Genomic DNA, 13,907 nt, shown 5'->3' with positions numbered 1-13,907 from the left:
ATACTGTATCCAACAATAAACTAGAAGAACTTTCCAGTAAATTTAGAAAGAGCTTCTGTCCTATTCACAGAGGAAATAATCTCTAGACAGATCAGAAAATGAGTAAATCCATCACCTTCTAAGAAGACAAGAATACAGCTTCTTACTATTTTAATACTGAATTGCAAAGCCAGAAAAACGAGGGGAAAAAAAAGAAAGAAAAAAACAAAAAACAACACTAAATAAATTTATCTTGCAAACCTGCCTTCTAAACTTTGTTAAGAATCTAAAAAATATAAGGACTGAAGATGGATGATGTTTTGTTTTTGTTTATTTTTTCTATCATTCTAGATTACTATGTGTTCTCCTTGGAATCAATAAAAAAATAATATTCTTCTATTGAGAAAAGAAATTTCCCTCTGAAAGTATTATTTCTGATCAGTACAAGAAAGCCACTACAGTGCCCCAAAAATCTCTTCTAAAGCATTAAGATAAATACACTGAGATGGTAAGGATATCACTTTACATACAGTGTTTCAGTACAGAAGAATGTCAGCTGACAATGAAAATCATAGAAGGATTTATAACTCTTATGGTCATTTTCAGCCATTTTGATCTTCAGACAGCTACACTTACAGGCTGGGATAGATCTCACAGAAAGTTTGACTTAAGCAAGTGAATTAGTCAAAAGCTAACCAAATCATTTTAGGTAACTTAGAAACATGGATTTTCTCTGAATGCAGAGTCCAGGAAGTCAACTCAGATATTAAAATTTGGCCTAGTGATAAATGTTGTTAATGAATTCTAGCCCAAACTTTTGCATGAATATCTTCCTTCCATTTCTTAACAGGATTATATTATATTTATTTACGAATTATAAATTCAACTTAAATTTTCTTCCACCACCTAGTGGATAATAGTTTCAGATGACCTTCTGCTAAAAGGTACCAAGATGAAAACATTCAGCAGTTCCACTTGGAGAACAATCATTTACTTAGATTTCATAAAATAACTCCCCTGGATCACATGGAAATTTTGCTGGCTATGACAACTGTCCTTGTTTTCATAACTGAAAAGAACAGAGTCAGTTTTAAAGACAAATTAGTGTATTTCAGTAGAAACACAGACTTTTCACTTTGCCTGCCAGTGAAAGATCATAATCTAATTCCTTTCTAGTGGATCTTAGATGGCAACAAGTCAGGCTATTTGCATGGCTGCACCCTGATCTTGCATGATTCATGACAAGATTGTTTAATCAAATTTAAATGGAGGCAATGCAACTTCCTTTTCTGCCTCAGAAGTAAATAATAACTGGCAAACTGGAATCAAGTTCTCTTTTTCTTTGTACCCAAACAAAATGTGAGCATTTGTCTTTTTAACTGAAGGTTCTGTCTTTTTAACTGCAGAGGCTATGGCTTGCACGGATCATGAACTTATCACAGATTTCTGGATTTCTTTCTTTCACAGAGCAGACAGGATGCTGAAGATGGGAGTAACTACTCCTACAGGAGACTGCTACTGACTTGCTTAAAGTCAATAGCTCTATGAAATGGTCATTTTTGTTGTACATCCCACTCTCAGCTTACTGGCTGATGTAAGGTTTCCAAAGTAACTGCCCTACTAAAGCCAGGAACTAGCAATTGAAATGATCAGGTCTCAACACTTTATAAAGAGAAGAATTTTATTTCTTTTTAAAAGAGAAATGCGTGTACACATCCCAACGCTAAGTGACAGATTTGTTATTACAACCCTGCAAAATTAGACAGTATTGCCTCCATTTCATGGAAATGTCATAATACCTGTATATTAGAATTTTCCAGAAGCTATTGCTTTTTTCACACACAGGGCCACAAAACCTTTTATCTGATGCCTAACTTTCAAAAAGTTTTAACAACAAAAGCCACTCTCATTGAGTTCTCCTTCCAATTAAATAGTCACGGTATTCATGCCCTAAATAACTTCAAGAAGCTCGATCCTTTTGAGAATTTTAAATTCAAGACAACTTTGCCATCTGTACCAAAATTGAGAAAGTTATTTTGGACTGAAAACTCACTTTCTTTGAATGATAAGGTTCTGTCATCTGGCCCATAGCAGAGACAAAGAATAAAGAAAGAAGTATGCAAATATTTAGGGTTTTTGCTTTTTTGGTTTTTATTAGATAGAATCTTTCATGCTCTGCTGCAAGAGATTTTTGCTAATCTTCTTTTTCTTGAGACGGTTTATAGTGTAGCAAAGAACTGAATTTTCACAGTACTGAAAGTTTTTCATCCAAAAATAACTTGCCAAGTGGAGCAATTCTTTATTAACAGACACTAAAAGCGCTTTTAAGCAAGCTGAATTTTATTTTCAGCATAGATGAATTTGATTAAAGGAAAAAAAAATAAAGTTATAGGTTACTAATCATACTTTCTGTGTCAAATCTTTTACTCAGACTCATTCAGCTCCTGAAGTTAAATAACTTTAGATATTAAGGGATAGCACTTCCATTTCTCTCCTCCCCTGGCAATAATGATAACCTATTTCCCACTAAAATATTCCAGTCTATAATTAATCTATTTTTTCCCCTCAGCACTCATTACTTAGCATGAGAGTAACAAAAATAACTAAGAATTCTTCAGCTAAAAACTTCCCATAGCTTACAATCATAGGTTTAAAAAGCAGGATTAAAAGAACAACTAGTACTTCATTTTAGCCCTAAATTCTTAGAATGTGTTATTTTCTATAATGTACAAATTCAGAATGTCAGAGCCATGTATCTGATTCTGTCTTATGTACTCTAACATACTCCCTAAACTCAGGGGACTTGTGGGGATAACAGACCTCAAGAAAAATCTAAGTCAATAGCATTTCTTCACTCCAATTTCATTTTGCGTCTCGATACTTCTAACAAACATGTTATCAATTAACATCATTTATTCCTAGCAAGGAAACCTCTTAATCAGCCTTCTATTTATAATCAGATTTAAAAATAATAATAATAATAATAACAACAACAACTAGAGGTCTCAAGATATCTGTATGATTTTTTTTTCTCCAAAATTCTGCAGCCTCTTTGTTATCTTTTCTAATCCAGATTAATGTCCAGGCAGATTGTGGCCTATGTATGTCAGCTTTCCAGTGGAATACCACTGGTTGTTCATGTGATTAATGAATAATGTAATCTTTTACTTACCTAAGTACTGGAGGATATGAAGGCACCTAACAGGATTTCAGTGACTTTCAATGTAAAATCCTCTTCTGCTTTAGTCTTTTTACTTAAGAGTTTTAAGTTTCAGATCTAATCTCATAAACTGCATTTCTTGATGTGAACTTTCTTTGCATGAATGATATCTATTACCAGATTTATTTATTTGTAAGATATATATACTAAATTTATCATACATTTATATTATTATAGTACTAAAGGTACACATTATGGAAAGATTATAGTAACTGAGATTCTAAGTTCAAAGTAGGATACTTTTATCTGGTCATATTCTTAGCAGTTAGAACTACTATTTATTACCAGAAAGTAGGTTAAAACCTGTTCTAATAAAATAAATAACCTTACTCAAAGTGAAATTGAGTTTTTGTTGCCTTAGTATCTATAGTTCTTTCCCATCAAGTTAAATTCTGATGTGACAAAATATCCAGTAACAATTGTATATGCTGCCACGCACCATTAGAAATTTGCCAAATTATATGTTTAGCATTCACCTAAAAACAAATCCCCCATTCTTCCTTTAACATTTTAAGACTAACATACCACATATTTCATTCTATGTATTGATGCATCAGTCAATGTAATACTGTTCCAATTGATATTTCCTCAGTTGTCTTCCATTAGTGATTTTTCTGAGCAACCAAGAAATATGTAAGTCATTCCAAAGGGCTTCATTAATTAAACTGCAGAGCTTAAAAAAAAAATAAGTACGCTATAAACAAACATTATTAATTGTAGCTTAAAGTATGGATTAGGGGCATAGCAAGTCCCAGTGGATGATGCGATACATAAACAATTAAAACACATGAGCAATTCAGGAAAGAAATAGCACAAGATTCAACCTGGCTGAATATTTTAACACACTTACAGAAATGATTTATTTGGAAAACAATGCTGAAACACAGCATGAGTAATGATGAACAGAAAATTACACAGAATGTGATATAGCAGCAAATAAACCTATGTGATTATTTGTCAGAACAGGCTAGTGATTACAATTTGACAGACAGTTCTGAGGCACTGCAACAGTAGAATATTAATATAAAGCTAAACATTCATAAAGAAAACAGGAAAATTATAAAACCATGTAGGCTAGAGAACAGTAAACACACTGACAAAGGATCACATCCTAGAGAGGGTCTGCTTGAGTAGGATGAGGATGTAACCTTTAAAATTAGCATTAGAAAAAAAGAGTATTTAAATTATTGCAGTTTTTGATGTCTGTGTGTTCTGTGGGTATGCGGTGAGATAAATATAGAAAAATTGAGAAAAAAAAAAATCAAAAACCAGACCCTCAGTGTATGAGACTCCTTCTATGTATTCATGGAACTATTTGCAACACTGTAACTTCATCAGATTCAAATAAGAAGACTGATACTGCGACCCTGTTTCCCATCTTCCCAAAGTTTTCCTGCAGCTCAATGGAAGAGACTGTATCTGTCCCTTCTCACCTTGGAAGAGGATGGTTAGGCAGAAAATGAGGGAAGACCTCACACTATGTCACTGGTGATCTCTCACTAATATATGAAGAACGGTAAGGTTGAACCTGACCAACATTAAGACCTACACTGCTAAAAGCTATGAAATTGTTCTACAGGAATGTATAATAGGAAGACTGAATTATACCATCACTAAAAATCTAGAGCTAACATGATGATTATCTGTAAATAGGAAGATACTTATTGTATGTATATTACACTAATACTATCCCTACATTTGCTTTAAAAAATAGAAGTATTTTATTATTATCACCATTGTTAAGATTTTTTTATATATATTTTAGCTCATTTCTCAATTCATTGGTTTTGTGCATATAGACTTATCAAGACAGCAGCAGAAGCACATACATACACACTTGGATTTTGCAACATTTGTGTTACTATGATCTTACTGAAGCTTTTAGTGAGCCTTGAATAGGGTAATGCTACATGCATATATTATTCATCTCACACCAATAACCTGTTTTTTGTTGTGGTTTTTTTTTTTTTTTTTTCAGTTTATCTTTAGTCTTGTAGGACTGTGTACTTAGTACTTAGTACAGAAATTTATATGCAGAGATCAGGGATCTTATACCTGATTCTTAAAGTAATAAATGTAAAAAGCAATGTTTCCTAAACTACTTTTTTTTTTTTTTTTTTTTAACTTAATAATCAGATGTAAATTTTTAAGAATATAAAACTTCTGAAATACAGCGGTTGACTTCAAAACTATATACAATAACTGCAGCAATGAAAAGTTAATAGAGAGCTCTTTATGATTCAGTTCGTGACTTCATGCAATGTTATAACCTGCAAATCCATTGGACAAAAAAATAATTTTATAATTTGTTTTGTAACATATATATTCCCACCAAATTAAATCTCAGATATTTAAAATTTTCTTACTTATATGAGGAAGTGCCTGTTTTTATTTTTAATCCCCTAGTGCAGTATAATAATTCCAGTAATTTACTACTATTAAAACATGAAAAAATTCCTGATTGACATGTGGTCTCTGGATAAATAATTTGCTTGCATCTTGATGAGGAAGTAATAAATATAATCCTACATACGTAAGAGAAAATAATTATAGAGGGAGGCTCAGGGACTAATGAAGTAACTATTAATTGCTACTTTATTTGCTTGAGACTGAAGGAAAAGGTAGACTTCAAACTTCTCAGTCAGAAAAGAAGTGCAATTTAATTTGAGGGGGGGGAAATGTCTGAAAATGAATTGTAAAACATTACAGTAGTAATGTAGATAGAACAAGCAATCAATATCAAATCCTGATCCGTATTCATTCAGATTTAAAAAATAAAAATAAATAAATAAATAAATACCCCTATCATACTACTTAGCCAATAAACAGTATAATCTCATTGCTTTTTTAAGGTATGCTGCTTTCACTTTAGTACTTCAATACTGTAAGAATACAACACTCCAGTATAAAAAGATTAGAACAAGTCATAGAACATAGAATGAAGTTAAAGAGTTCAACTTACTTTTTGCATTTTTTTTTTAATGAGAACTTTAAAATAAATAAAAACAGTAGGTTGAGAAAACATTATTAATTCTTAATTCTTTTTAAGGGATTTATCATTTTCTTGTTTTGAACAGTTCTATAAAAAGCTAATAATTGCTTACTGACTGGCTTGACAAAAGATATGATTTTGGAAGTCAGCATTTGAATTACAATCAGCCACTAATCATGCATTTCACTGAAACACTAAAAATGCACAGCTGCCAAATACCTCAGACCAGGTGATAGTACTCAAAAAACACAAATTACCTACTTACACAAACAATCAAAACCATTGTATCTATTTACACTGCAAGATATTTTGTTACTTTTGAAAAAGAAGCAAAAGCAACCCACAAGTTTGATATTAAAATAGAAATAATTATGGTATTATCACTGCAAATTTGTTTGACCCTCAATACCTAGCTGTTACACCGTGTTTCAGATACAGACAGAATACTGAATATTCAGATAAACAAAAACACTGTTCTCACATTGATTGTTCTCAAAAACAATCTGTTTTCACAACAGAATGCATCAAAAATGTCATTGGTCATTGTATGGGAACTGTTGAGTCACGGCCTGAACCACTGATTGCTTCTCTGGGGAAAGGACTGGCTCAGCCCTGGTATTATAAGTGAAGGCAATTCAGCTGGGTGACCAGAAGGGGTGGAGACTGGCTGCACCTCTCTTAGATCCTATTTAAGGGCTGACTGCCACTAGGGAAGGATCTTTTTTCTGGAGATGCTTCCCTTGTGCTGTTTTTTTCTGTGAGTCTAGATCTTCAGATACAGATGAGCACTCATTCCCCGTTTATCACTTTTGCCATTTTACATTTGCATAACTTTTCCACCACAATCTTTCTATCTGTAATAGCCATATTACAGTCTATTTTGAATATTAATATATGCCCATTGAACTTATGATGGGATAGACTGTGAGATTTCTAACAGGAGTCCAGACTCCAGCATATCTACATTTACTCCCCACCTTCCTTATTATTATTTCTTTTTTCCTAAATGTAAACTGACAGCGTACAAGGGGAAACATTACTAAATTTTAGGATGTGATAGAAAACAAATATCTTCTCCCTTGGCACAGGCCATGTCAGGAAGGGTGATAAGGTGAACAAGAAAGCAGCATTACCACTGTATACTACTGGGTATGGACAGGGTTAATGACTTGATGGACTACTGTTCTGACAGGATATTTCTTTTTTCCTCTCCTTTGTGCTATAGGTATGGTTGCAGTACAGAAGTATGCAAAGTCAAGATCAAACACAAAAGTTATCAAATGGAAAACTGAGTCTCATTATCACTTAATAATGCTGCCAAAACCTCATGTCATCAGTGCAAATTAAGGAAAAATACAGAAAATATGACTGAGATAGATTAAATGAGGTTTTTAATCAGGCTACACAGAAAAGCATAAGAAAATAGATAATTGCTTCACCTAAAAAGCACAGCAGAAATGTCATTACAAAACTTCAGAGTTCATTTATTACAAGGCCAGCACAAACAAGCATGAGATGCAGAAAAATGACAGCACATACAAGTACATTAAAGCAAGGATACCATGTTTATTGCTAGGAGTGAGCATACAGACACTACACCTGCTGCTGCCAATGCTACCATACTCAGCTGTTATAAGAGGAAACAAGACACTGCTCCTAGATTCAGTTTTGGGGAGAGCATTCCTTTGTTCCCCAAAGACCTCTCTGTGTTCAGTCATGTACTTTGTATTCCCAAAGCATCCTTATCTACACAAAATGCAACAAGCTCTGTCACTGAAAACTGCCACTGTACAACATACAAGGTCCCAGAAGGACTTTTTTCTCTTTCACTAGCAGCTGTACACCTAGCAGAGAGTGTTTGGCACTACTAGCAGTTCTTCCTTTTCTCTTTTGTATGATGCTGTCTGTGCCTCAAAGCCAAGTATCAGTTCACAGATTGCTTTGCCACTGTTTAAATGTTTAATCACCATGTTCAAATAAGGAGAAAATGGAAGTCATTATACCACATAGTATCTGACTAACTATTGCAGACATTTCATAACAAAGGTGATGGGTAATTAATCTGAATATTTGCCTAAACTTTCCAGAACTTGCTTGAATATTGAGATTAGGTGCCAGAAAGAACAACTATTTAAGATCAAAGGTAAAATTCAATATAAAACCAAGACCATGTAATTAGTACACAAGTTGTTGTTTACTTGTACTTGAGTATATTTAAAAAGATGATTATAAAAAAAGAAAAGCGTCCTTCTCTGACAGAACTAACATCTGAGCTGTTCTCCACCCCATACATAAGTATGGCAAAGAGAAAAATGGTTATTGAATTACACTTCAAAATAGTTGCACTTATTCTTTCTGTTAATATATGCTTAAAGAAATAAAACTGATGAATGGAGAAATGATTATATTCAAGGTTTTTCTCATTGCTATGGCATCTGAAAATGCATTCCACAAACGTACGCAAATTCAGAAATACAAGGAAAGGACAGAACATGATCTAAGAAACTTTTTTATTAACCTGAGAGTGAAAAACCCTACAGAGAAGTTCCCCTACACATAATAAGTCACTGCAATATAACAGTATTACTTGAAAAAGGGCACACTGAAGAAACAGTAAGCAAAAACCTTTAGTCTATTTTCTGAAGTTTATAGGTGGATATCAGAATCAAAACCCTCCAAAAGCAGAGGGAAAAACTATCATTACAAACAGATATTATCAACAGACAAATCTATCATTAACAAACAGTTAAATACTAAAAGATAAAACTCCAGGTAATTAGACATTATTAAAAGATACAGATTAATCTTAACAGCTTGATCAAAGCTATTAAAACTTCCATGTATGAGTTATAATTACTGATGTTATCATCCTTTAGTTCTCTTGCTTAAGATATTTTGTCTTTTTCTAATATTAGATGAAGTTAACTCATATCAGCAAAGACGGGAAATAATCACCATCTTATTTCTCACAAGTAACAATAATTCAGAATAACATGAGAGAAACGTACGGAACTGAAGCCATTGCTTTTCTAGTTTGCAAACCATGAAGAAAAATGTTTACATAACCTTATATCTAAAATACTTTGAGAGATCAGTCTGAGACTAACAATCTGTTATTTGTATTGCAAATGATCCACTGAAATCTTGTCAAAAATTCAGCAACTGTAACTTATATCACAAATCCCACAACATTCATCACTCAGCTGTTGAAAAAGATCTTATTTTCCTTAGCAGTATTGAGAGAAATTTTGGTGATGTCTTTCCACTTGTCATCCAAGTCTGAACAGGAATCATTGCTTTAAAACAACCTGTTTCCAATGATGTTTTTTGCAAGGTATTTTGAGTTGAATGAGAGATAACTGAATGCCCACAAATACATATTTTGAATAACCAAAACGAAATAATGTTTATTTTTTTGATTTTTAATTTTTTTTTTTTTTTTTTCCTTTGAAAGGGTCACTGTATGGGAAATTGGTAATGACAGCCTGAACCTCTGATTAATCAGCTTAGGAAAGTGTCAGGTCAACTGTGGGAGCACAGGTGAGAGTAATGTAGCTGTGCTCCCGGAAGGGGTGGAGCTTGACTCCACCTATTCTAGACCTCATTTAAGGCTGACCACCACTAAGGCAGCATCTCTTGGAGACTGCTCCCTGGTGGAGACTGCCTCAGCATTTCCCATTGAAGGCATCCATATTGGTGAGTTTACCTCATAAATAACCTTTAGAATATCTGTCACCATCTTTGTATCATTTCACCTTATGGTCACAGAAAGCATTATCAAGATTATAATCGTGCAGCTACAACAAAAAGGCACTGTGATTTATATATGTGTACTTTGACTTAGGAAGTTCAATTTGCAAAAATATTAGTCCTTTCAAGTCCTGCCTGCTTGTCTATAGGTCTTCATTAACAGTCTTCTAAGTAACACTTTCTACCTTCCATTTGTTTCATCCACACCTTCCCTCTCTGCTTTTTATCTTTCCTCACTGCCTTAGTTAGCACCAAACATAAGCTTGCTTATGTTTAGCTCACAGAAAAGACTCAGTCAAGAAGAAAGAGTTGACTTCTTCATAGTTTTTCCATAACAGGAGAGGAAGAAAATCTGTCTCTGTTTTTTTATATGCCTTTTATACATCAGAAGAAAAAACAACAACCCACCCACATTGACAGTTAAAGTATCTTTAATTATTTTATTTTGTTCTAGAATGGGGCCAGCATTCCTATAAACTGTGTCTGAATAAAGCTCCTAACCACATATCTTATTCTTGTAGAAAAGTTTGTTTGTTCCTCTTCCCAAAACTATGAAAATTCTGACTGCAGAATAACTCCATGGGATATATACCCAGCATAGATTAAATCCTACTTTGGGACTTGGCATCAAACAGTATCTTCAGATAGCTGTAAAAAAAGATTCTGATTAACTGAATATTAATTTTATTTAGATGAAAGGTATAAGTAGAAAAATATACAGCTTGCTATTTTTAAGAAGTTAAGGTAATGTTACATAAAGTATGAAGACATTATCAAACTTCATAATCATGATGTCAAGTCAACATTCCAATTTTATCAGACTGCTTTAGGACACATAAGTTAGAGTTTATTAAAGATGAACGGGTACAGAGAAAATATTTTACTCTACTCCATATTAATTTAAGGTGTGCATCCTTAGTATAACTACAAATGAGTATTGTAGGTTTTCTGAAGTTTAAATGCTTAAAAACTAAGCAGACCTCCTGCTTGAAGATGCACAGCTGATATAGAACGTGTTATTTAAAGATGGCCTACTATTTCAATAGAACAGAAGAAATATTCCTACTAGTTAATACATAGGAAGAAAACAGCAAGTACTATGAGCTCTATATTATTTAAAAATGTGGTCCATAACTCATCTGATGATGTATTCAAAATGGTGATCAAATTCTGAAATGTTTTAATAGCCGCTCGTGAGAAAGACTTAAAAGATCAACAGCCTCAGAAACAAACAGCAACCTCAGAAAAAAACCTACAACTTCATTTATAATCAAGAAAATCAGTCTTTGATCAAATAAAAATATTTTCTTTACAAAAGGTAATTCCTAAGTCCAAATCCTTAGTTGTTGTTTGAGGATGTATCTGTAAATTGTCAGACTCAAAATAAATAAATAAATGAAAACAAAAAACAGAAAACCCAAACCAAAACACCTTTCATCTTGATTATCAAGAATAGAGCCTACCAAAGAGTAGGGCTCACTGAGTAGCAGCTCCCTTTTTAGGCAAAACTTTCAAAATACTGCAAATGGAGCAAAGATCTGAGAATTTTTACATGTTCATAAATTACTTGTGTGATGCTTTGACAAGTATCAAGTTATGTGAAAATAAATGTTCAGCTACTGCAATGTTCTCACTAACACGGGCTGAACTTTCTTAAGCCACCACAAAAGAGTGTCTTAGTGTCTGACTAAATAACTGTGCATATCCTTGCTAATCCAGATACAAATGTTTTATCAAACATGATTTCTACATATAAAAACTAATGAAGGAATAATTCCAACGAATACATGAAAGTTCTAAATTTAAACTTACAAATAAAAATGCATTGCAGCCTTTAGTAAGCCAATGGAGGATAGAACACTGTCACCCACTCTATTAAAAGATATTTTAATGTCAACTTAGGGCACCTGATATATATATATATATATATATATACACAACGTAAAGTTGTAGTATTCTGGAACCTTCAAAAAAGACTTTCCACTGGCTGCTGCACCAGTAATTCTATATTTGAGCCCAGAAACAATTTTGGCTACTTTTTTAAAGACAGATAAACTTCAGGTATTGCTGGAAAAAAAACAGGAGTTTTCAAATGGGTACAGAATTAACTGTTGTTTTTCAAAAGCTTGTTTTTTTGTTTTTTTTTTTTTAATTTGGAGTGGAAAAAAAAAATAGGTGGCAAGCACCACAATTTACAGATTTGAATAGAAAATAATTATAGCAGACATTTGGAAAACCACCAGTGTTTAAGAGTTTTTCAGCTGTTGGCTAAACAACTGCAGCTATCTTTGCCAAAGCAGAATAAAATGTGTGCTAATTGAAAGTGATTTTTGCATCCAGAAAATAACTTCTTCATTCAACTGTTTTAAGAAGTAAGTTCAACTAATTACTGCTACTCTATCTATTCCATTGCACAACTGATTTTTCAACTTCAATCTCATCCAGAGTTTATAAACTGTGTTTTTCAAATGGAGCTATTTGACAGTGTACAGGACACACTCTCATCATTGACTCTCAAACCTTATTAGCTGTTCCATTTGTGATTGTTGCTTAAGAAGCTCCTCTTAATTCCACACAGTGAAAAATACCACTGTCTTAAATTAAGCCACTAATTCTAATATGGTTGGTTTTCTTTTTCCTACACAAGCAGATAGATTTTTTTTCCTGATATTTATCTCATGTAAATATAAATAATACAAAGCTATTAGTTCAATCTTGAGACAACCTCTATTGTATTTAAACATTAGGAAACTCAATGCTATGTTTTAGATTGAGTTATACATTTTGTTAAATTCTGTTTTGCTCTATCAGTGAGGTAGACCACTGAGGACTAATACCACAAACATTAAGTATTAGATTAACTAGTAACTTAATAAGGAATTTTTAGGTAATTGAATGGAAAATAAATAAATAAATAAATAAAAATCAGACCATAGTATGGAAAAAAAATGATGTAAGAGCATAAAAAGAAAATACAACAGGTGAACACCAATGAGTACTCTTTCAAACATGACTGTATAACAAGACAGAGAAGACAGAGAGGATTTTCCTGTCACTTCTGACTGAGTTAAGCTGACTCTCATTATTATCAGTGATGAAAAATAATACAAACCTAGGTAATGATAATATTTAAGCAAAAAGTTATGTCTTCTATCAAGTGCTAAAATTAATTAAGATAAACTTATTATATTTCTAGATACAATTATCTACAGTTTGAATCAATAGAAAATATGATCTGCATGGTCTAGTTACTGAAATAGCAATCAGCTTCTAATCAGGATACCTTGACATCAACATGTACACAATAAAACTTTGGACGCAAAAAATTACTTTAGAACATGCACAAGTAGAGAGTGATTATGCTATGTAAAAAGGGAGCAAAATTAACACTAAAGTATTAAAAAAAAAATCATCTTCAATTTATGATTTAATCTTGCAAGATATTAAATATTGTGTGAAGAAGTAAAACTCATTTAGAAGCAAATGCATGGAAAAGAACTGATTATCCACTTAGATTAAAGAATATAATTTGCACTGACCTTCAGGATCAAGGAGCTTCTCTATGCCCAGGTGTTGCCTGGCTATGTTAAATGCGTGGTCTAATCGTTGCACAGGTGACTGCTGAGAAGCAACAGCATTCCAATCAAACAGGTCTGGTCTAAACAAACAAACAAAAAACATAATTATTATTATTATTATTTGTGTGTGTGTGTTAAATTATATATTTCTACTGCTACACATCAGTGTCAGCTACTACTCTTCAAATTACTTAATGAAGGAACATGTTTGTTCAGTGCTGGAATTGATGAAGATGGGTTTATGATTTGTTGCCTGTAGTTATCCATATTCATCTTCAACATATTAAGAACTTTTCTTACTCTTCATTAAGTCTCACTGGCCTACAGCCTCACTCCCCCAAACCAGTTGTTTCTACCCGTTGTGCTCTGGCTTTGTGTCTGCCTGAAA

The 13,907-nt window shown here is 32.9% G+C and overlaps 1 protein-coding gene across 15 annotated transcripts in view; it reads right to left on the bottom strand.

Annotated features, from left to right (window-relative positions):
* The window catches only part of DMD (dystrophin), a 1,110,121-nt gene that overhangs the window by 733,037 nt on the left and 363,177 nt on the right, over positions 1–13,907 (bottom strand). For all 15 annotated transcript variants that reach the window (XM_072349305.1, XM_072348356.1, XM_072348443.1 and 12 more), the window contains exon 7: positions 13,481–13,599. In XM_072349305.1, coding sequence (XP_072205406.1) covers positions 13,481–13,599 — 119 coding nt within the window. The remainder of the gene's footprint in view (positions 1–13,480; positions 13,600–13,907) is intronic.

Source organism: Excalfactoria chinensis, chromosome 1, assembly GCF_039878825.1.
Source record: "Excalfactoria chinensis isolate bCotChi1 chromosome 1, bCotChi1.hap2, whole genome shotgun sequence".
NCBI lineage: Eukaryota > Metazoa > Chordata > Aves > Galliformes > Phasianidae > Excalfactoria > Excalfactoria chinensis.
The sequence above is the reverse complement of the archived record's forward strand: the minus strand, read 5'-3'. Positions and strand labels throughout refer to the sequence as shown.